Source organism: Trachurus japonicus, chromosome 14 (assembly GCF_045865225.1).
Source record: "Trachurus japonicus isolate A0001 chromosome 14, Traja_1.0".
Lineage (NCBI taxonomy): Eukaryota > Metazoa > Chordata > Actinopteri > Carangiformes > Carangidae > Trachurus > Trachurus japonicus.
Genome location: NC_140920.1, coordinates 13,069,742 through 13,094,497, shown reverse-complemented (window position 1 = coordinate 13,094,497; position 24,756 = coordinate 13,069,742). Strand labels below are relative to the sequence as shown.

Sequence of the window (24,756 nt, the reverse complement as noted above, 5' to 3'; positions counted from 1 at the left end):
CTGGACGTTCAGTGTAAATTATGTCATGTGGCTGAAATATTTTCATATTTGAAATTTGTATCTTCTGCACCGTTTGTTTGTTTATTTAATTTTTTGTTATTTTCTTTTTTTTATCCAGGAGAAATCACTGTCTCATCTTCCTGCTATATGCCCAAACCTGTGTGATTGTATGTCTGCTTTCCCCATCAGGCTGAACATGTTAAATATGGATAATCATTTCCCTCTGTGTGATCAGAGCAGCTTGTCGTGAGAGAAGCTGCAATAAAAGCTATTTTTAAATTGGAGTGATCCTTTTATTTTCAATTTTCTTGATATTAACACTGACAGAAATGTTGACCTGCATTAATCGGAGCTGTGACTGACGGTTGTTAAATTGGTTGATGGTTGAGCTCATCTGTCATGAGACATTTAAATCGGTGTGTGTGTGTGTACTGCTTGGCAGATTGACTGTGGATGAACTGTGATTGGACCTTGTTGAAGTGTAGTCTCAGCCAAAAACACTTATTAGTGTTATTATATAGAAAGACTTTTAATAAGGGAACTTGATGATACATTTTACAGTGTGTGGAATTATGATCTACACAAGTAGATCCAATGTCCTCCGACAAAAACATTGAAATGAAGCTTGGCCTACTTATCTTCTCCGGAGGTAAAAATGCTCAAGCATGCAGAAACAGTGTTTTTTTTCCTCATAACTGTGGGCTTCTTGTTATTAGGATTCATGTTTCATATTTTCACATATTTCTTATCCTACTTGACACTGTGGGCTTCAGAGCGAAGTGTGGAATGGCCTTTCAAGTGTGAGGCAAACACGTGCAGCCATAACGTCCCATCGCTTTTTTTGACATTAATTTTACATGAGTAAATGGCTGAACCGCCTCCCCCTCTGTATGGGAGAATAAACATGAGCTTCCACATTTATATCTGAATTTGACTGGCGATTTGAAGATGAAATAATTAGACCAGAAACTTGGGGCAGCTCTGCTTAAGATAAATATCCCCTGGATATGTACTTCCGCTTAAAGAGATGTGTTATACTTGAATTAATTGGAACTTGATGCCTTCATCCATTTACTCTTTTGAATGCAAATACAATCTTGTTAACTGCGTAACCCCTGTCTATGACTCCTCATGGTCTTTTAATTAACAACATTGATTTTATTAATTGACCTAAATGATTTCTGTAGTTGATCTAAATTAAATTTTAGCTCAAAGATCTGTACATGTATTTACACTAAAGGATGTTATATACTGATAATGCTGGGGTTTTCTTTTTCCACACTCTGCAAATATCGTTACAATATGAAAAACACCTCAGACACTGAACATGGAAGATGTCTGGGTCACTTAAATTATGGTTGTCAACTGAGAGACAAGTTTTAATTTGCTGTAGCAGAGTTCTAGAAATATTTTATATGGTCATTTAGAGTTTTATATAAAAACTCAGCAATATTTAAACAACATCAAATAAACGGTTCCTCGTAGTTTCATTATTTTTCATCTCTGATTTGACTTCTAGATGTTTCTGCTAATCTGATGCTGTCATGATGATGATGATGAGCAATGTGATGCCACTCTGCTACGAAAATGGCCCTGTCTCTTTAAATGTTCTTGCAGTAGTTTCTTCGGCATGCATATGGCCATGAAAAAGAGATAAAGCTTGAAGTCATCCACACAAACACAGGCAGAAGAAGAAAAAAAAAACCCACCCTTGGAGTTTGAATTATACAGCAGCCGCTTCCTGTATTTTACACCTGCAGAAGGAGGAGGCAGCTCAGCTGAGCCCAGACCACAGAGTCTGACTGAAGAGCAAACAACAAGTTCCCTGCATTCGAGTTTTTTCTTTTCCTATTTTTCCCTACTTCACTCAAACCATTTGTTTTGTTATTGGCAGCTAAGGATGTTATTGCACATCTTGTGTATGGCATGGGCTTCATCTTTCATTTTTCTACAAGGCAGGTAAGACACTATTTAAGGTTTAAGTATGCCTACTTGACCTATAATGTTAATTGTATTTTAATTCTGCTGGTTGATTGGTTAATATTTTTATATTTTTTATAAACTGTATATTATTTTTGCAGTGTTTTTACTGTGTTTAATATGATGTGACAGTGACGGCAGACAGTAAAGAAGTACGGATAATAAGGCAGGAGAGGAGCCGTGTGCTTCTTTGACCCAGAGGCATATTAACACTGCAGTTATCATCAAGTGAGAAGAATCGTGCATGAAATATTTTACAATCAATAATTAAGAGACAACGGGTCTATTAATTGAAAATGTTCATTAATGTAAGATGCAGTATTACAGTACATTACAAATTACATTAAAAATAAGAAATTTCACTGCTGAATTTGACTAAACTAGGTCTTTTAAAGATATTTGAAATAGTTTGATCCGATCTGAGCACTGTTCAAGGAACGACACTTGATTAATTGCAATAAATTAATATAATATAACATCAAAATCTGTGATTCTTCCAGCTGAAGTGTTTGATATTGAACATCTGTAAATTAATTTTAAGGGTATTATGTATTAATAGCCAAAGTCAAGGAAAAGAAAGAGGGAAATATCAGTAGGTCCAGAGTTAGTTGTCCTGTCACTCGGCAGGTCTGTGCTCTGTAAGGAGATGAAGTTGCCCAGCAGAGCGGCCAAGCCCCCCTCTCCATCTGACTTTCTGGATAAACTGATGGGACGTACATCTGGTTATGATGCCCGTATCAGGCCGAACTTCAAAGGTAATGCAGTGTGGCGGGCAGGGACCTCCTCTGTCAGTACAGGTGTGAGAAAGTACGCTGCTCAATTTGCAGAACAATCTGGGCAGTGAGGCAGCACAAATCACTCACAGATGGGTCAGAAGTGAGAGATACTGCAGGCTACGACTCCTTTTTTTTTTCTCTTTTGGTCATGTGTTGTCACTCTGCGCTGACCCACAGCCTTGGGTTGTGATATTTTTACACACATTTCTCCTCCTTCTGATCTCTCCCTTGTCATAAACGTGCAGTTGCCGCTTTACATTACACCACAGGCTTCTTTCAGGCGGTCTTGATCACTCATGAGTGAGGCCAGCAGATTCTCTCTGACATACTTCCTCCTCAGCCTCTGGGGTCGCATTTCATATATATTTCATACTTGCTCCACATCCTCGTCAGTGCATGCTGGGTAAATCCCGACCGATTATCTATAAATACACTAATGTAACTAAAGGACAATCAATAAATTATTGCCTCTTAGGAAATGAGTCGCTGAAATATTTAAAGTTTCAGTGGTCGACAGATGGACCAAACTAATGGGAGCATAGTGGAAATGACAACACAATTTCATGCTGGTTATGTTGGATAAGTCTATTTATCAGGACAGAGCGTGGCACATTATAAAAGGAACAAGCTGATGTTATTTTGCGGGAACACTGTGCGCTTTACCAGTCTTAATACTTCATGTGGTCTCTTCAGAAAACCTCTCTGGTGTTGTCTTAGAAACTAGTGTAACTGTGGTGTGTGTGATGACAATCTGCCTCTGTCAGGTCCCCCTGTCAACGTCACCTGCAACATCTTCATCAACAGCTTTGGCTCCATCACTGAAACAACTATGGTGAGAAATGGATCTATACAATGGTCCCACTTTATTTGGTCTGAAATTCATGCATTGTTTTTTCACTCAAGTATTGTACTTGAATAAGAACTGGATGTATTTTAAGACAAGCCTATTACTTTACACTTGAAACTGGTTAACAAAAAAAACAAAACAAAACAAAAAAGTCTAATTTTAACTACTGCGATTCGTATTTTTGAATTAAAATGTCCAAATCTGAGGCCAAAATTTTAAGGCTATGTTACAACATCAGTCATCACAATGCAGAATATTGAAACACTGCCAATACTAGGATTTCAGTCACTGTAGTTTGGACTACAGAGCTGGATAATGCTCATTTATCAGACACATCAAACTCTTTGATGTTCATTCATTTGAAGAATTTCTAGCTCTTTGCTCTCTTTCTTTGGATAGGCCTAGTTTCACGCTCCCTAAAGATAGTACTGTACTACTAGCATTAGATTATGACTAATTAGTGACTGTAAACATCATCTTGTTAATTCCTTACATAACATTTGCTATGATTTGATTTTCTTGTATCTCTGCGTCTTTCAAATCAGGGGCTATTATTTATTTATGAGGACTATTGAGAGTGTTTGGGGATTGGCTTACATTTTTTTATTTATTCAAGTTAGGAGTTGGAGACTCCTCTAGGGAGAGCCATCAAAATTTAATTGATGAAATTGTAAGTGAGGTTTGCTGTCATTTAGTTATGAGTATCCCAGTCTGTTAGTCAGCATTATGCTGCGTCTTTCCCCCCTACAGTTATTTGGCATTGGCACAGCGCACCTCACCTGCTGAGAGATGCTGCAGGTTTATTTGTTTTTTAGATGGCATATGCAAAATAGCCAAATGTTACTGAATTAGACTGCTTCTACAATGGCATGAATTACCATTTCCTGCTGTATATGTATACTGTATGTTGTTTTAATCATTTATACCTATATTAATTATGACTTAACTCACTACTGTAGGACTACCGCCTCAATGTTTTTCTGAGACAACAGTGGAATGACCCTCGGCTGGCCTATAAGGAGTATCCAGACGACTCTCTGGACCTGGACCCTTCAATGTTGGACTCCATTTGGAAACCCGACCTGTTCTTCGCAAATGAAAAGGGAGCAAACTTCCACGAGGTTACGACGGACAACAAACTGCTTAGGATATTTCAGAACGGGAACGTCCTCTACAGCATCAGGTGATCCTGACTTTAGATGGTCAATCAGGCCGATTGATGCAACAGGATGTGTCTCTGGCAGACATTAACAATCCAAGCCCACGGTTTGTTAAGATGCTAAATGAATATTAACTTCTGCCTCTGCGAGTTGCAGTCTAAACCTCTATGTGGTGCAATGACATGTTTGCTTCACTTCAGTTCAGCTCAATTGTAATTGTACTGTCCAGCCCACACTGTAACTGCAGGCTAAAGCGGGATTAGGTCAGCAACGTGGCAGTAAAGCAGTGGTGAACTGTAGCATGATGGTACAGAGTTATAATTAGAAAACACTGTACAAAAAGAAGACGGTGGCCATGTTTAAAGCTCTATAAGTGATTCTGTTACCAACACCAACCAAGAACCAAGAACCAACGTCAGCCAATCAACATTCAGTTAGAATCTGTTGTACAGCTGACCACCATCTCTCTGGATGAGACTGGAGCACCAGCACCAGTCACTTTCCCCCTCACTGCAATATTACTCATCTTCACTCTGTCCTTACTGTAATAAAGGGAGCCCAGTGCTAAAATAGGGAGTGAAGGACATTATGACTCAACACAAAGCTGTGTCAGCTACAGAAACAGATAATTCAGAAATGTATTATCAGTAAGGTCCTGGCCAACATCCCTTGTTAAGAGATGTTCTTTTTTAAAATATATATCTTTATCTCTATATACTGTGTACTGTGAGGAGGTGGGTGGTGTTAGTGATGGAGAGGTGGAGGGGCGGTCATTCTACTTTTTCTTTTTTCCACTGATGGTGGTGTGGTGCTCTCAGCCCATTTTACGTCAGGCCTTTTCAAAAGGGGATGACAGTTGTCTGTCAGCACCTGCCGGTCCTTTGTGGTTTGTGTGGGGTCCAGCCGAATAGAAAGATGAAGAGGAGGACATTTGTCAGAAAGGTTAGAGCTGCTTGAGGTGTCCCTTAATGTAGGGTGAGTGTGCAAAAAGGGTTTGAGTGACTTCTGAGCAGGAAATAGCTGGTGCTGTGGGATTTAAGACGCGTTGGTAAGCTGGGTATCAGCTCTTTTTTTTTTTGTCCAGGCATGGATTAGAGTGTGAGGGTATCACCTTTTCATTGTGCACACCTTTCTGCTACCATTAAGGAGCTGCTGCCTCTGTTTTCCAGGCTGACGCTCACGCTTTCCTGCCCCATGGATCTGAAAAACTTCCCCATGGACAGCCAGACGTGTATCATGCAGCTTGAAAGCTGTAAGTTCGATTTGCATGGCAGAGATGATGTTGCACACAGATCCTGCCATAAACTAACTAATTACATATCATATATCTCCTCTCTGTCTCTGTCTCTGTTCTAGTCGGCTACACCATGAATGATCTTATTTTTGAATGGCTGGACGTGGGGGCGGTGCAGGTAGCCGATGATCTGACGCTGCCTCAGTTTGTGCTGAAAGATGAACAAGGCCTCGGCTACTGCACCAAACACTACAACACAGGTACATATGACGTAGATATGACCACATGCAGCCCAATCTGCCCGATAGGTGCTGTCCATCAACTTCTAATAAGACTGTCAGTTTGCACCTGTATTTCCTCCTGTCGTTAGGTAAATTCACCTGCATCGAGGTCAAATTCTACTTGGAGCGTCAGATGGGCTACTATCTGATCCAGATGTACATACCGAGCCTGCTCACCGTCATCCTGTCCTGGGTGTCCTTCTGGATCAACATGGACGCCGCTCCGGCCAGAGTGGGACTGGGCATCACCACAGTGCTCACCATGACGACGCAGAGCTCCGGCTCCAGGGCCTCCCTGCCAAAGGTCAGATATTTTGGTTTGTGAGTGGAAAATACAAGATAATTATTGTTTCTCATGGACCTTCAGGAAAAAGATTACCACTAGATTGACTGTGTGCTTTTAATTGTTCAAATTTTAATGTAATTACTGCAAAACATCCTTATGTCATTTTCATCTGTTTATTAATGTTGTGAACAAGATATGGTAATAATCTTAAGAAAGCTAAAGTAAAGCTGCAGAAATTAACCTCAAAGCGGAGGCTCAGGAGTCTAATAACATGTACAAGACCTAAATCTGGATCTAAGTCCTGCTCTTCAGTATAGTCTTGTGATATTGACTTGAGTATCTTAAATTCAAGCTACTTTATACTCACTTTCACACTGCTCAGAGGCAAATATTGATATTAATTACTTCTCAGATACAATTTTACTTGAGGTAAAAGGTACAATTTTACCAGATAAATAAATTATGAACACCGTAATAGTTTAAACTACACAGTAGAACAGTTACAATACACTCCAACTTGACCTATTAAAATACTTTTGTACTATTACTTGACTGACCTTTACCCACTGTATAATTGAAAGTTATAATGTACCTATAACACATTTATTTACTGTACATAACAGTTACACTACACTGTTTAATAATAATGAAGATACAGTGTAATTAATTAATTTCATCATCTTTCTTTAATGTTGCTGCCTCACACGACACGAACACTAATGTAACACGGAGCGATTCCGTCATTTCATTTTCATGGTTTTACAGGTTTCTTATGTGAAAGCAATAGACATCTGGATGGCAGTTTGTCTTCTTTTCGTGTTTGCTGCACTACTGGAGTATGCAGCCGTTAATTTTGTTTCACGCCAGCACAAGGAGTTCTTCAGACTGAGGAGAAAGCTCAAAGAGCAACAGCGGCAGAGAACTGTGAGTGCAACCCACCCACTCAGCCCCTCAGGCGGCTGTCACCTGCTATTCTCTGTGCCCAGCTATGCACGAACTGCACAACTCAGCTGCATGTTGCGCCCCGGCCGGGAGATGCAGACAGCATTGACCTGTAATTAATTTAAACCATTACCTTACCCTACTGTTGGCTGAATATTCTCAATGTCTTGCTCCCTCACTTTGCATTACATATGAAGAAAAAATAAGAGAGACAACGGGCTGAAGCACCTTTAAAAGTAAAATATTTCTCAAGTGTAGCAGCATGACAGCAGCTGCAGGACTGATTTATCTCTTTTAAAATTTATACCACATCACACAAACCATCTGTTTGAATCCTTTGTATTTATTCGCTTGTCTGGATCATGCAATGCCACTGAAATGCGCCCTGACGACACCTTCAAGCTGCCTCATTTCACATTAATGTCAGACTTGTATTCACTTTGTAAGTAACAGACGATGTTTACTTGTTAATGTTCAAGATTTGAAACATATATGCAGCACAGTGTTGTATCATGGTTGAGTTGCATGCCGGATGCCTTGATGATTAAATTCATTGTTTCATTTAATGCTTGTTGTCCCCATCAGCAGGGAAGTGGTGACAGTAAGGTGAAGGGAAACAACACATCAGGCAACAGTGCAGCTCATGGGAGTGTGGCCCAGCAGTGCAGTGCCTGTGCCAGGGTATGTAGCTACAGTCACCTGGTTTAACTTTAAAGGAGACATATTATGCCGCTTTTCCACAAATTAAAATAGTTCCCAGATGTCTTAAAGACATGTCTATGACATACTTTGGTCAAAATACCCCAAAGATCAAACATCACAGCTCTTTTCGTCCACTCAAAATATAGCCGTTCTGAGCAGCTGGTTTCAGTGCCTGTCCCTTTAAATGCAAATGAACCGCTGCTCGCCCCGCCCCACCACGCCCCTTCTACCGGTACAGGTAGGAGTGTTATTATGCAAATTCAAAAAAACTAATGACATCATTGTCAGACAACCTAGGGAACAGCTCATAAAACCACATTGATTTCAACCTAGTGAGCCTGCCAATTTTTTTGTCAATTCTCACATTTTGGGGGCGGGAAGGCAAGACAAACACCCAAATAGGCTATATGTTAAAGAGCCTTCAAAAAGTTATATTTAATAGGTCCCCTTTAACACAAGTTGAGAGAAACCAGACATCTGTTAAGGTTCATGATTCTCAATGAGAGCTGATAGTTATATTGTGTTGTGTTGTGTGTTTTTCTTCCAGGAGGAAGAGCTGGCACAGCAAGGTTTACTCTTCCAGAGTTTCGGACTTCTGTCAGCAGGAACTGCACCGGAAATGGATGCAACACCGGTCTTCGCTGATTTACCTCCAGGTTTAGGTTTCTATGATATACGGAGGCGCTTTGTGGATCGGGCTAAAAGGATTGACACCATCTCCAGAGCCGTTTTCCCCATGAGTTTCCTCATGTTTAATGTTCTGTACTGGCTCACCTATAAAGTTCTACGACATGAAGATCTTCTAGCCGCATTGTGACAACACAATAACTAAGGACCATAAAGACACTGGATACCTTTAATTCTGCTCTTTTCACTAAAACATTTACAGGCTGAGAGGCCTCAGCTAAGCCCTGAGAGATGCGTTGTGACTGCATGTCCAGTGTCATTGGGAAACTCAGTGACATGGAAGATTTCTTCAGTTTCTTTAAATGTTTAATTCTTCCAAAGAAATGCACTTTTTTCGGCACTGATGATTTATACAGTATATATTATTACATGTCAGTGTAGAGTTGGCATCTTAACGATATCACCTCACACTTTTTGGAGACATTTCTGTGTGGTGTGAACACATGTGTTAAGACTGCTTTGTTTTTGTTTTTATTGTGCACTATGCTCACTGTCCTGAGCCATAGGTTTCATTATCATAAACATCAATTGCATTTATAATAAGCAGGGACTACATTTGAATTAATTTCATCGTGTTTCTCACAAAAATATAAATATTTTTGTTTCATTGTAAGCTACAGGCTTATAGGACTGAATACTATTTTTCATGGCATGATCATTTTTATCTAAGTACATGTTTAACTACACAACAGGAAGTATATCTGTAACAACCTACAGGCAAATCTGTTGTTTTAATGTGTTTCAAATTTAAATCAAAGCACTTAATGCCTGAAGAAGTACATACACTGTCCAGAGATGTTTAGATATCACTGTATGCTGACATATTGGCATGGCCAATTCACACAGCCAAGGTCTAATAACAAGTTAAGTAAATTAATTAAATCGAGCCATTATCAGATGATCTGAAGAGTTGTGGTGCTGTATTATAATTTATTTCTCTTCACATTACAATCAGTAGAAATCTTCAAATCAAATGTAGCCTATCATTTCAGCAATGAGGGGTTTGAATTCAGGTTATCTGAGATTGGTTGGTTTTGTGTAGGGAATAGTTAATTGACGTGCATAAGAATAGTTATCAAAACACTTTGTTTCACAAATTCTTCACAGCACAGCATTGTGAGCATTTAATTGATGTTTTACAAAGCCTAACTATGTGTTGGGCAACTATATGTTTTCTATGTGTATTTTATTATAAGAAACAGACAATCTCTGAATCTCCTTGGTCTTTTGGTCAATATGGTGTAAAGAAATGTTTTTATTTGAAATACTGACTGCAATCTAGTGTATCTGTTCAATTTTATCCCTTATACAGTATATGATATGTGATTAAATTGAAACCAAAGGATTCCTCTGATGTGCTTACTACTGTACTCTGAGGCCAGAAGCATCCAATCAGCACTGAACTATAGCGTTCACTACATTTCCTTCTAATACTTTTCTCAGTCAAGGTTATTCTCAACCCTTACTCTATTTTCTGATGGTTAATGTATAAAATGTTGCTACAACAACTCTTGAGTCGTGTCTCTTGAGTTGGTCTCCTGACTGAAGCTCAGTACAGTACATTACATAGGATTTTAACATATTGCTGGATTAGCAACATCTGTATGCACATGGCTGAAGGCCAGGTCCATCTCAAGGGATCTTATCATTTTAAAAATAAATCTTGTCATAAAATGAGCCTGTCATATGAATATTTCATTTAAATGGTAGCTGTCACATGCATATATACATAGGTAGAACAAGGCTGCATACATGCAAGTCTGAGATGAGCCCTCCATATTGCAGTAAAGGGATTTTTATGTTGTGTGCTTGATTTCTCCTTAGAATTGTTAAAATTTGGTGAATTATTATAAATGAGTAAGGAAATAGTCCCATGTAATAAATGTACGGTATCTTAAGAAATATATATATTTTTTTTATCTTTATCTTAAACAGTTGCTCTTGTAGCTACATTAAGCCTGTCTTCCATAATCACACAACTGGAGATGACAAACAAGAATCAATCCAAGAATTTAATACAGTTTTCTTAAATCTACACAACAGAGCCACAACTGATCTGCTCTACAGTAAAAGTCTGTATCTCTCGCCACAAGAGGGAGCAGTTGGTTCTTTTATGTCCCATGTGGGCAACGTTGCAGTTTATCATACCTCCCCACACAGTCCAGATTTTATACAGGACTGTATGAGAGTTTCCTTTGCATCCAGTCTGATATGCCAGTTTTTGTGGTTAATACACATACAATGATTAAATAACATTTTAATTTGGTATTCATATTTATGGTGTGTAATACTTTCCCTAAAAATTATTATTGATTACTTGCACAAGATTTAAATGTCAAATATGCAATATAATAACTGCTCTTGCTTATTCATTCATTCTGAGTGAGGCTTTGATTTGCTATGTGCTCAGCAAATGTCACCCAACACTGTTTGTCACCCAAAGTGAGTTGATGCTCAAATCCAACCCAGCATCTAATAGCAAGCAACCTGTTTACCATTTGTTTGACCTGACAAACACAAGCAATTAGGCAGGGATCAAAATGTTATATAACGGGGTGATGTATCAAAGGACAGAAAATGACTCTGCCTGCTCGTCACTGAGGATAAGTGCTAAAATCTTGACACATTAGATACATTCACTGTCTATTTATGTTTTGTGATGGTGGAATACTTTCCAAGTGACACTCTCCATGTTGTTTGGATGCAGGAGGAGATGGATCAGGAACCGGAGGAACTTCTTGATATTGATTAAGAAATGTGCACAGCAAATATTATCTATTGTACAATACAGGAATATAACTATATAAGTATGCAAAATCATCATGCATATTGTGTTATGCATACTACTTTTTAATTGCACATCCTAACTGCTGACTTTTTTTTTTACCAACCTTAGCACCAACGAAAAAAATCTTTTTTTGTTCGAGATATTGCAATATACTTGGGAATGTATGACATTTTGCATTAAGTTGGTTTTCCGTTTTGGGAGTGTGGGGCTGGTCTCCCCCCTGGACCACTCAAACAAAGTGTCCACCGGCTGGAGACGTGGCAGAGCCTCCGGTCATATGATTTTTACTTCGCACATGAACCCCACCCCGTTACTGCCTGCCCAACCCCTGGATATAAGATTTCTTATTCATACAGCGTGTCCCGTTATTCCGGCTATAATGCCCGTTTAAAAAAAAAAGCAAAACAAACACTCATCTGCTCCTAAGTGTTTTTTGTTTTTTTGTTTTTTTTAAAGTCCTGCCTGCACAACAACATCCATTCCCTGCATGTCTCGGGTGTAAAAGACTGGACCTGGATTTAGTGGCGGTGACCACCCAAAACAGTGCCATTTTTAGACGTTTACTGCTGACGTTTACAGAGGCTTCAAATAGCTTCCGTTTTACACTGGTAGTGATTGGGCTGCTGCTCTCTACTTACCCACTGAGCTAACACAGTGGCTGAGCAAGTCCGACCGACACTCTACACTTCAATGGAGGAACAGCCCAAAGATCGGGCACAAGACAGACAATATCACCACCACCACCACCAACAACAACAGCAACACCACCACCACCACCACGGAGAGGACAGAAACTCTATCCAACATACAACTTGTCTAAAAAAAAATGATCAGAGCCACTTCCAGCGCCAGCATCAGGAAACGCAGACGAAGAAAACAGGTTGGGCCATCCGGGGGAAAAAGTTAGCTAACCGCTCTGCTAGCCTTACTCAGCTAATGTCAACGAGCAGCACACCAGCTAGCTTCTTTTTTCTTTTCTTTTTTTGCTAACTAATATGAGCACAATGGTGATTTCTATAGGGGAGTGGGGGGCATAGCCTGTTAATTCATTACTATGCGTTGTCTTGTTGGCCGTGATAGATTTAGAAGAAACGTTACAACTGGTTTATAATCATGATAAAGCTTAGTGGTCACTGTCGGACGAAGAGAAACCAACCGTCAAGTTAGCTCGGTTAGCTCGTCGGCTAGCTGACGTTGCGTGACAGTTGTCGCTGCTGCTCCTGCTGCTGCTGCTGCTGCTGCTGCTAGTGGAGGTGGTTTGACATATCGGGGATTGACCTTGTCTGCCGGTTTCACCACCACCCTTTTTTCTTTCTTTTTTTTTTTGCAAACGTAACTACATCGTTTGAAAAAAAAAATCCCGCTGGGGCTCCGTGTGTGTGTGTGTGTGTTGTTGTAAAACGTATTACCTGTTTTTAATGCACATGGTGCACATTGGTCTCCAGCAGCAGCAGCAGCAGCAGTCAAAGCTTTCTCTTGGTCATTATTACAGCATTGCCTGCCTGCCTGTGTCCAGTTTAGGAAATCGAGCCGGCTCCACTGGAATGTTCCGAGCTGCCATTTCCTGTCGGCCATGTTAGAATATCACTTCTAGCTAATGCTATTATCTGCTACTGGCTTGTAAGGGTTTGTTTTTTTAAATGTCAAACCATGGTGCTTTGGTGTGCTGCTGGCGTGTCATGGTTGTAGCATGTCGTCCTCGCTGGGTTCGTGTCGGCTATCTCGTGTCATAACTTAGTACTGGCACTAGTAGGGCGTGATAATGCAGAGCGAGCCGAGCCGGGCCAGGCCGAGCCGCTGGGTAGTTGACATTAGCTTACCGTTAGCTATCTCTATCTCTGACAGCAGGCCTGTTGCATGTTGACCAGTAAACGTGAAGCCACGCAGCGCCTTAATTTTGACCACTTTGCACAGGCATGGTTTTTTTTCCTGCTGCTCAACACACGTTATATCGTTTTTGCTCGCAAGCGTTACAACATATTTGTGCTGCTAACAAGCGAGAAACTACCTCTGCTCTGTGTATTAAAACGAGGCTGCATGCAGAGGCTTGTGTGTGTGTGAGCTGTGGCCCACAGACATGAGGGGCAGCAACACTAAATGGGAAAATCCCACGTTGACACAGCAGTTCCCATGACTGTGTGCAATGCACAGATCTATTTATGGTTCACTGTCAGTCAAAATGTATTTATAAATGCGGCTCTGAGGTCTCTTTTTTCACACCTGGCAACAACTGGTCTTTGATGTCATATCAGGTATTCTCAAGAAAGCTAATCAACTAACCGCCCTCTTTACAGTTGGCAGTTATTATAATAAAATACAGCACATCTCCATGACTTGCTCTTCCTAACTCATACCTTCATAACTTTGAGTTACATCGGTACATTTTATGGCAACATTTTATGCATTAGCTGACAATGGAGTATTTTATTCTCTTGTCTGACAGTGAAAATATCCTTGTCTCTCTCTCACATGTGATTGTTTCTGAACCACACTGATAACTTTAAAGTCCTCAGGGGAAAAAAACCTAACTGTGACCAATGATTGAAATTATATCAATCTTAGACTGCATGTTTCTGGTTTGCGTAATGACTAGTTATTGTAAAAAGTGAAAAACATGTGAATAATTAACACTTACTTGATTACTTTTTTGATATGACTTGCACATGTGCTAGGCATCAAACATTCCTCAGGTCTTGTGACTCCTAGGTCCTTTACGGCTCATTATTGCATTATAACTATTTAATCAGACGGTGGGTGCAGTACAGTACAAAGTAATTTAATAAAAATCCTTCCATACATTTTAGTTAAGTGGGAAAATTATAGTGGGGAAATTATAGCTTTTTTTGGTGAATTCAAGCAGTTTTAAGTTTAAAAGAAAGGTTGAAATGTTCTGTCATGTAAGTATACACTAATTTTGTTTCCCATTGCAGGCAATAAAAAAGTAAGCATCAGTGACGAGGAGGGGGAGAAGAATACACATCTGTCTGATACTGTTGGTATGTCGCATCCCCCCAACAGCAATGGTAACCGACACACAAGCAACACAAATGTGAAGCAGAAGTCAACACAAAAGCTGTACCCAACTGTTCCAAAAGTGAGCAGCAAAGGATTGGACCATAAGAAGAATATGGACCTTAAGAATGACAAGGAAAAGGCCCTGGATTTGAATCATCATGAGGGCCAACCTATGGATAAGAAAGACTCTGTGTTGCTTCAAAATGGCGTTGTAAACTGTGGCTTAATTACAAATGGCTATTCTAGCAAGGACAATGATGGAAGCGGTTCTGAAGGTGGATATACTACTCCGAAGAAACGCAAAGCCAGATGTAACAATGCCAAGAACGCTGATAATGTGATGAGAGACAAGGAGAAAGACATGCAGCAGGGTAACACTACACAGGAGCCTGGGGCTTTTAATCTTGAGGCAACTGAAAAGGGGGTGACTTCCAGACTCGATGGCTTTAGAGCCACCCATAAAGTAGAAGCTCAGTCAGCAGCTAGACGGGCTGTTGCGTCAGAGGCTACAATGGGTGAATCTCAGAGGAAAAGCTCTGATGGCAAAACAGTTGGCACCTTTGGTAAAAAGACTGAGGAAAGGCACAAAGCCAAGCTTTCCTCACCTTCAAAAGAGGACTCCTGGACTTTATTCAAGCCCCCTCCAGTATTTCCTGTGGACAATAGCAGTGCTAAAATTGTTCCCAAGATCAGTTATGCAAGTAAAGTAAAAGAGAACCTCAACAAAGTAGCTCAAGGTGGAGGAGAGGCACTGCCTCCTCCTGTTAGACTGTCACAGGTCCCTATGTCTGCTATGAAAACTATCACCTCAGCTAGCTTTACTAATGGTCCTGTTTCTGGAAATGGAAACGGCTGCCCATCAGTGGGTACCTTCTTTGCTCCTGCTGCTAGTAATATTCCACCAGCCCCATCTATCCCAAGTGGCGAGAATGTAGCATCTCCTTTGGAAAGTAACTGTAGCTCTACAACCAGTCCTGTAGATGGAGAAGCATATGAGCTTAGGAAGTGTACTCTCTTAATTTACCCTTTAAATATGCAACCTGTGCTCCCTAGTGCTCGTCACCTTGACCCACCGGCTGCTCAGACAAATCAGAAAGCCTTGGGAGACATCTTCCAGAATCAGTGGGGGCTTTCCTTCATCAATGAGCCCAACTTGGGGCCGGACGGAGGAAGTGGGCAGGTGCCTGCAGAGGACAAAACTACTGTGGTCACACCTCAAAGCAAGTGTCAGGATGCTGCGGCCAAGGCTGCCCAGCCCTGCTTTGATGTTAGCCCGTCATTCTTAGAGCCTGGCACTTTGGCTCAAGACCCTGAGAAAAGGACTTGTGCCCCTTGTAATGTGTCTAATGCTTGTTCTCCTGCTTGTGTGATGAGTGAGGAGGAGAACAAGCTGCAGCCATGTGGCCAGGAAAAGACAAAAGTTGAGGCCAAGGCTGCAGGTTCTGCTTCGCCGGCCCCCAGTAAAGACAACGGTGCTAAGCCTGCACAGGGCCAGCTAACCACTTTGCTGTTTGGCTCATCTAAAGACTCGAAAGACATTGGCAGAAGGTGTAGCTGGGGGTCCTTTGACATTAAAGCTGCTGTCACTTATCACACTAAAGGTAACTTTAACTTTGTTTATCTAATTAATTTGTCTTACTATTAAAAGTTGTAATCCTTGTGTTTCATTCATACTGTCACATTTGTTGGTGGTAATGGGAAGGAACATGTAGTCAGAAATGCAACAGATGAACAACCTTTTAGTGACGAGGTTAGTCAATCATTACAGCTGCAGTCTGTCAGTCATGCTGAGCAAAGCACAAGTTGGTTTGTCACATGCCAGCAGGACTGTGACAGGAGTTGGTTACCTTTGAGGGTGTGAAGTCTGTTACTCAAACAGTTCATTGTGACAGTCTCCTTTTATTGTTGTGGTTTTTTTGGTCATTATTCAGTATTTAGTAATTTTTCTCAAGCAGTCACAGTTCATCAACATAACACAGGAACAGCCAATTGCTCCCACCCCCAACCTGAACATGACCCATGAACAGTCATGCATTAGTGTTAACCTTGATGATAAATATATTACACTTTTTGTGAGTGCTCCACAATAACAGCCACCCAGTATTTCAGCAGCTGACTGCTTTTAATGTGAAACATTAGGAATGCATTAGCACAAGCTATTAGTATTTACAGCTCTGATTTGACAGTTGGACAGTAAAAAGGATTTCACCATTAATGTAAATACATTAAATATTGCAGAAAAATGTAGCAGTATCAAAAAGGTTTATTTTTACATGGAAATCTTATGGACTATAACTTTAACCCCCTATGGCTCAGTTGATTTACAGAAAAGAGTACATTCAGAAATTACGTGAAAATACAGTGTTTCCCATTTGGGATGGATCAGTATCGGGAAATGATTGTTTGTGACCAATTAATGCAGATGTTGAAATAACGTGCCTTTTGTTTTTCTTCACAGAAATGGAATACATTTTCAACTTACAAAAACAAGGTAATAAAACTTGTTTTTACTTTTCTTTTCATCCATCTTTTTAGAAATGTCAACAGCTAATTTTTGTCAACAAAAACTTAATCCAGATGTGGCCTATCATTATTTAAAATTGAACACTTTTTCTAGCATTAAGGTGGAGGTCACTAAAAACCGCTATGTTATGCTTAGTCATAAAGGTTGTATGCAGGTCGACAGCCTGGTAACCCCGTGCCTATTGCAGAATCATACTGTTTTATGTGGTTACAATTGAATTAGCATCTGTGTTTACTGTATAAATGATTGACTTAAGTTCATTAACATTGGTAACCCGTTTAAAGACAACCTGAACATCTTGTTATACACTATTAGGTACATGGACAAATTGTGTTAATGACTTTGACATGCCTCTGGAGCAGTGTGGGAAAGTGAGCCTCACCTCAGAGAACATAAAAACAGCTGTGGACAAATTTAGGTGATAAATGGGGAACGCTGGCAGATATACCAGGTCACTCCACAGAGTGTCATGCATCACTGATGTCTCTGTAACGTACAGGCAGAAAATGACAACAGCCTTGATCTGAGATTAGCAAAGACTATAGTGAAGAATATGGCCCTGCTTCTATGTGGTTGATGTGAGCGTGTACTGTAGAAGAAACATAGATTGTACTTCAATTTTTTTGCTTGCCCCAGACTCTGTCTCCTTAAAATTGATCCATTTTGTCACAGTTGAGCTGGATGTTGACAGCTTTTGTTTTTCAAGTTTTATTTTTTCTGTCCCTGCTCCTCCCCTGAAGTTCTCTAGCGCTCCTTTAAAACAGCTGCTCTCGACAACAGACAGCTGTATAAGGTTCAGTAAATCCCGGAAAGGACACATTATTTTTATTATTAGGCAGAAAATTGAAGCGACCCAGTCTGTGACACTGACATGCTGCTGAGTGTGACACGCTGCTGGTGAATGGTCCTCAAAACTATCAACACGAACACGAGTTGGATGATATTTTACATTTGGTTTGCTGAAGCCAGTGTTTTGTTTTTGTGTTGAACAGTACGTTTCTGGGATAACAAGAGAAAGCAAAAAAGTTTTCCTAAATACTAGAAAAAATGTGATGAAATGGATAAATTCACTCATTGTCACTAACCAAACCTTTTGCTTCCTGTCTTTTCTTCTCCTCTAGATCCAAAAAGAGTAGTGGTTTATGATGAAACCAAGGATGGACCTGATCAGTGAGGTAGATGGTCTACAGTACTTACCTTCTTCTCTTCTGGGTGCTGCAGTTATCTACCTTGGAAATCATAAATCCTGTTGGATAGATAAAGTGACAACTGTGAAAACATTGATAGTTTAGCATGACAGATTTTCCTTGGAGTCTCAAGTGGAATAACAGACTTCTTTGGGGGCATCAGACAAACACACAAACACACACACCCACACACACACTCTGGAGGGACGTTAAAGGAGCTGATCGGTGCCTCTCCAACATGATGAATGGACACTTTAAGCTGTTTGTCTCATGGCTCTTTGAGGATGATGTTCGGGAGTTCAACAAAGGAAGGTGTCAAGGACTGCGCCTCCCTAAGCCTTTATCCTGTTGAACTGCGGCAGCCGTCAGTCTGACTATGGGATGCCTCAGTCATCGTCGTTCTTCACGCATTCAAATGAGTTCATTGTAGATACGTTAGACGTTATACATACACATCTGTGTGCAAGCTTGAATTCATCGTGAGCGAAAAGGAGAACACACTTTGCAAAAGAATGCCTTGAAGTCGTGGAATAAAGATCTTTGGAGTCCTGTTAAACTGCAAGTTAAGTGGAAGCTCATAGGTGAGGCCCCATCCAGGAAGGGAGAACCTTGTCTTAAAATCCTTTATGGGAAATCACAGCCCAGAAATGAAATGCTTGCTTTTTCTTTTGATACTGTTTCGTCTGACCTAACATGAGTGTTATCTGCACTGCAGTGTGACCCCAGAGCACAGGTACAGAAGTGCCCAATTTGAGGGAAAGTGTTGCCCCCTTCATCATTTCATTGTCTATTGCAGGTTTTTGCTAAAGATTTCAAAATCAGGTCTCCGTTGCAAACAAAACCTTTTCATCTTTGAGCTTTTCATACATTTCATGTAGATCGTTTTCAGGTCAGTGCACACCGTTCTTGAATTCAGATTCATATACCTACTGATATATGAAGTCGGACTTTAGGGATAAACTGAGTGACAAACTGTAAAGTAAGAGACATTTCTTCCAGTAAGGTCTTCTGTGTTTTGTGCTGTTTGTTCAGCAGCAAGACTCAGGACGTCCATACAGATTATTTTGCCTGCATTTCTGTCTTGTTCTACTCCTCTTGTCAAAGGAACATGTGTTGCATTTTATGACTTAAGATTCTTTTCTTCTTTTTCTTTTTTTTCCCTCAGCGTTGTGTCCTTACTTTTCAATCTTATGGCATTGTATTTCTTGCATGTTTACTGGTGGAAATGAATGAGTCAGAGGTCACTGTTCATCGCCACACAAAGATTACAGTAACACAACAACCATTGCAATACTAATCTAGGTCCCCCGCCCCCCCCTGACTAGCCACTCTGTCAAACTATGTTGAAATGTGAAGATGAGTACTATTATGTTTTACTGTGGATAACCTTTTGCAAACCAGTGTGCAATAACACCATGTGATCCATACAAAGTGTGAAATGGGTTATATGGCACTACAAATCATCACCCAGATTCTGGTGTGGCCTGCAGTTTGTTTGTTTGTTTGTTTGTTCAAAATGTTTAAGGTGCATTTTCAGTTTGTTGCACGAGTGAATTTTTTTTCTTTCTTTCTTTTTTTTTTTTTACAAAAGAGCTCATGTTGAAAAATCTAATTAAGTCCACGGAGCCCAAATTTGCTAACTGCTAACTGGCCAGCTGTGACATCACGTTCATCACCATCTCCAAATCAGGATTAGTTTATTCAACGTAACAAAGGAACTGTCCAGGTTTCTTTGCTCTAGAAGATATGATTTGGTTAATGTGTGGATTAATAGCACTTTATGTAAACTAATTGCTTTTATCTTTTAATTACTAGAGAGATCTATATGTACTGACAAGAAATACTCCTTGAAAGAATGGCTTTGGGCTGTTACTTTTCAGAAAAAAAAAAGTTGATAAATACAGAATTATTAAATGTAACTCAGGTAGTGTTGATAAAGCCATGACTATGTTAAATATTGTTTTTGCCAAATGGCCCCTGTCATGTAATGTTCTTCAAAATTGGAAATGTTGAATTGGAGTCCTCTTATTATATAGAGTCTCATATGATGTTATGACAAAACACCAAATAATTACTTTTTTTGAGGAAAAAACGCTCATGCAAGGTGCTGTCATTGATCATCATGGGCTCTAAAAAAAAAAGTTTATTTCCCCTTCCCCAAAAAAAAAAAAGCAAAAAAACAAACATACAAAAAACACATTGCTCCATGCGCTGTTTTAAATGTATACTAGACTGTAATCTTGCAATCTTTGGTGGTTCATTTTCGTCCTCATGTGTTCATAGTGAAGCACCTCTCGATTTTATTATTGCTGAACATCAGTGGTGTTTTTATGGGGTAGCCACAATCTGGGAATAAGCTTTCAAGTACACTTCTTTCCACTGTGTCCTGATTAGGCTGCGCTCGCTGCAGCTCGTACCTGTGTGCAGAGAGAGAGGGAGTCGTCGTAACTGCGGCCGTGTGTTTTTTCTACAAGTTGACATTTAACTTCCACATCTAATCACCCTCAGCTCTCTGGTATTTAAATGCTTTGTTTTTTTGGTTCCACTGTATAACGCATGATGGATGAGTGTATTATCAGATGTTGCCCTCTGAATAAGGACAAATGTGTCAGATCTGGTTGATGAGGACGCAAGGGTATTTGAGGAGATAGTTCCCATTAGCATTTGGACTTTTATGTTTTTTCCTGTGCTTGGTGGAAATTGACATTTAATCTGGCATAAAGTTGCACAAAAGACGCAATTTAATTTCTTCTGATTACCTATAATCCATATACAAAGTGAATATAATCAGGTTTACCATACAGTTGATGCCAAATTGTTCAGGCTAAAAGCATTATCAGTGGACTGTGATGCATCTGTAGGCTTCTAAATGTAAAACAGGGTGATCAAAATGAGTCGTATGTGATGTTACTGTAGTCTTATGATGAATACCTTTTTGATTTTTAAAATAATTTTGTTGTTTTTCAAGAGGATGGTCCTGATACAGGGACATCAGAGAATCCCCCGTCCTCCCACCCCAAGGCTCCTCCTTTACAAGCACTTAAAACAGCAAAAAGGCTATATGAATATGCATTTGTAAAGATAGAACTATTAGCATTGTAGCCTGCAAACCAAAAAACAGGTTTTTGAAGCTGAGTAGATGTTTTAATCAGCGACAGGGGGAGGGGGCTGAGTGACTGACTGTTGGTGTGTGGACAAAGAAAAGCCTGGTCATGTGGAGTTTATACTCTTCACCCCCTCAGGATGTGCAATCACCTCAAGGATGCTGAAGCAGGCTTCCATGTTGAGTGGCAAGTTTGGCCTCTTTTTCTTTTTTTCTTTTTCTTTTTTGTGGGTGTGTGCATAGTGAGTTCTTCCTATTATATGCAAGTTCCTCATATATTTTGACCCCCCTGCCCCCTGCCCTCTGCCCCCAGCCCCAATCCTCCCCTCTCCTGTTGTTTCATGTTCAGGTGCCTGTGTGGAAAAGAAAAAAAAAAGAAAAGAAAAAAAAAAAAACTTTTACAGCAATTTTGATTGTTTAAAATCTGCTTCCAGCATATATCCGTGCCATTTTTTTTTCTTTTTGTAACATTTGCAATGCTGTTTAAGTTTGTCTCACAGCTAATCCTAATTTCTTCTTCTAAGTGACATGGCTGAAAGCGATGAGCGTTTTGTGTAATTTTTTTTTTTGTAGGTTTTGAAATTTTCATGGCTTGTGTTCAGAACTATGTGACCTAAAGCCAAAATCAGTTTGAATGGGACGGATGACAGCCGCTCGCTGGCCTATACTCATGCCAGTCCATTGTCAAGTTCATGTCTGAAGTAGCACATAATTAATTTGAATTGATTTAACAAATTAATGTTTTAACATATGTTTTAAAAAAAACGTTTTATTTTTGAGTTATAACCTAATTTATCCATAGATGCACAAGTAGGATGAGTCTAAAAGGAATAAATGATACAGAAAATCATGATGTCTCATTTTTGATGAGTTGTAGATGTTTAGTTATTGATTAAGGCTGATGTAGACCTATTTTTCCCCAATAGCACCAGTGTTAATATATTTGAAGTTACTCTTTTCCAGCAGATTTTATACAAATTACTTTAATGCATTTCTTCGGATAGTTGTGATGGAGTGATGAGCATTGAAATACTACACTGCATCCCAGAGTTCCTCTTAATATATTTTTTATTTGTCGTGGTGTTGTTGATCATGTTGTGAGGGGGGAGAGTGAGGTATTAACGTGCAGTTCAACAACTCTGAATCTGCTTTTCGCCAAAGGTACACTACTCAGATATTCAGCTACTGAATGGCAAACGCACAGACGGGCGGGGGTGGGGCGGGGGTGGGGGGACGTTGTTGATGATGTCATAACCAGCTTCCTGACATCGCGCTGGGTTCGGAAGAGTCTTTAGTGAAGAGAAGTCACTACTGTAGCAGCTGAATGTCACCTAGAGCGTGGTGTTATACGGTGTAAGAGAGGAGAAATCTAAAAAGATAAAAACAAATACCGAAAGTGCTGCTTCTTCATCCAGTAATCAGTCGTCTGTAATGGGAAATGCTGGACTTGGTGTTTGTGCTCGACTTAAAAAAAAAAAAAAAAAAAACTAACTAAAAAACAAACTGTCCCTCCTTTAAACTGTCATTGCCTCTTGTGGAAAACGTTTTAATTTAGGGGGCTTTTTATTTGTTGTTGTGTTCAATGACACCCGAGAGGTACAGTGTTCGTAATTCTACACACGGGGAGAAAACTTGGGCAACATGTCTTTAGAGAGAGGAGATAATGTGCCGAGTCATCTTTTTGTTTTGTTTCTGTCATCTCAAATGGCTGTTGTGAGTTTTATTTTATTTTATTTTTTAAAGTCTGCTCCTCCTTTAATCACTTTTACACCTCTTTACCCCCCCTAAAATAAGAGGCAATAGCATTTGTTTTCTCAGATGTCTTACAGGTTGACTTTTTAAGTGAGCAGTCTGATTATTTAATTTTTTTTGTTTTGAATTTAACAGAAGTGTCACATTACAATGTTCTTTTTTTTAAGCATGATAATAACCCTCAAATTCCAAACAATGTAATAGAGTCAATAAAAAAAAGAAGAAAACTCCAGTGTTCACAATTTTAGTTTCCATTAAAATGTCAAATTTTCATGAAGAACTTGTGTGTGTGTGTTTTTATTGTGTGTGTTACATCGAAAACTAACTTGGTTTGTTTACTATGACATAACATCTTGTTCTCTAGTAGGAATAAATCAGAGAACTTTAAAATAACATTTTCATTTTTACCTGGTGTTAAATGAGAATGTGACACTTTATTAATTGAAACTGAAAATATTCATACTACACAATAGTTGCATTATAACCCAGTATATTCCCTATAAAGCACTCTTAAATAGACTGTTATATTGCTGTACACCCGAGCCTGTGTGGACTTTTGGTGCTTTATTTAGCCGGAAAGACTCAGATCATATACTTGGACCATGATTTTTCCTTCACCACTGTGTTTAAGTTAGTTTAGTCTATAATTCAGAGTGAACCTCTTATTTACTGAAGCACACAAAAAATGCCCACCAGTGATGTAAAAATATCTCAACCATTTTTTCCCCAATGCAAATCAATTTGTTTCAAATACTTTATAAAGTTGAGTTTTATTTTGAAGTGTTGAGGGGGGCTGCAATGTCTCTTACTTCAAATGAAATAAGCACAAACCAGCTGAAACACAGAACATGTGGGGGGCTTTCGAGGCTCCTGGATTTCACCCCGTTTCTAATGATCCATAATAAATATAAAACTGTGAAATATGAAGGATGAAAAAATGAGCTTGTTACATATTGATTTCTCTGATGTCTTCATGTTTCTTTGGCTGGAAGATCAGTCTCTCTGGGGAAAATATGAGTAGGCCTACTCAGACTGGTGCAGGGATTCCGTTGCTTTGTTGATTCATGATAATCTAGAGTAAAATATCTGCTGTAAAATCTCAGTGACAGTAAAATGAAATCAAATTTTCCTCTATTTACTATTAGCCTATTAGTAGAAAAAAAGAAAAGAAAAAAAAATGAGATTCAGTTTTTCCAGACTGGCCTGACCTCTCGTCTCCTCTTTGTTTTTGATGGCGTACGTTGAGGATAGGAGAATGCTGCTGCTGCTGCTGCTCAGTGAGTGATGAGTTCACAGTCACTCTGCATTAGTAGAAACCATGTGGTCATGATGAGCTCAGTTTTTAACCAAAGGCCTTGAAGAGCTGCTGCATCATCAGAGAGCAGACTGTTGTCCAAAGACGCCCCCTTGTGGATGAAGCATCAGCTCACATGAGCTGAGAGTTGGTTGTTAAATCACAGCACAGCTCTGCTCCACTGCTGCAGGTGAAACG

General features: G+C 39.7%; 2 protein-coding genes across 3 annotated transcripts; both read left to right on the top strand.

The window, feature by feature from the left end:
* The first annotated feature begins 2,626 nt into the window (after positions 1 to 2,626).
* Positions 2,627 to 9,224, top strand: LOC146974366 (glycine receptor subunit alpha-4-like). The gene is made up of 9 exons (XM_085798942.1): positions 2,627 to 2,735; positions 3,521 to 3,588; positions 4,563 to 4,786; positions 5,933 to 6,015; positions 6,120 to 6,257; positions 6,368 to 6,582; positions 7,330 to 7,488; positions 8,092 to 8,187; positions 8,756 to 9,224. The coding sequence occupies exons 1-9, from the start codon at positions 2,627 to 2,629 to the stop codon at positions 9,023 to 9,025; spliced, it is 1,362 nt and encodes a 453-aa protein (XP_085655068.1). The 3' UTR covers positions 9,026 to 9,224.
* A 3,082-nt stretch (positions 9,225 to 12,306) lies between these two features.
* Positions 12,307 to 23,015, top strand: nufip2 (nuclear FMR1 interacting protein 2). Of its 2 annotated transcripts, XM_085797596.1 has the most exons (5): positions 12,307 to 12,424; positions 12,464 to 12,563; positions 14,614 to 16,299; positions 17,157 to 17,189; positions 18,344 to 23,015. In XM_085797596.1, exons 1-5 carry the CDS (start codon positions 12,374 to 12,376, stop codon positions 18,394 to 18,396), a joined length of 1,923 nt encoding a protein of 640 aa, XP_085653722.1. In that variant the 5' UTR covers positions 12,307 to 12,373; the 3' UTR covers positions 18,397 to 23,015. The 2 variants fall into 2 exon arrangements, with proteins under 2 accessions (XP_085653722.1, XP_085653721.1); XM_085797595.1 differs by having other exon boundaries at positions 12,307 to 12,563.
* The last annotated feature ends 1,741 nt before the right edge of the window (positions 23,016 to 24,756 follow it).

Coding starts and splice junctions, on each gene's coding strand:
- LOC146974366 (XM_085798942.1), top strand. CDS start 2,627: ATGAAGTTGCCCAGCAGAGCGGCCAAGCCCCCCTCTCCATCTGACTTT. Junction 7,489..8,091: donor AGCAACAGCGGCAGAGAACT/GTGAGTGCAACC, acceptor TGTCCCCATCAG/CAGGGAAGTGGTGACAGTAA. Junction 8,188..8,755: donor AGTGCAGTGCCTGTGCCAGG/GTATGTAGCTAC, acceptor TTTTTCTTCCAG/GAGGAAGAGCTGGCACAGCA.
- nufip2 (XM_085797595.1), top strand. CDS start 12,374: ATGGAGGAACAGCCCAAAGATCGGGCACAAGACAGACAATATCACCAC. Junction 12,564..14,613: donor AACGCAGACGAAGAAAACAG/GTTGGGCCATCC, acceptor TTCCCATTGCAG/GCAATAAAAAAGTAAGCATC. Junction 16,300..17,156: donor TGTCACTTATCACACTAAAG/GTAACTTTAACT, acceptor TTTTCTTCACAG/AAATGGAATACATTTTCAAC.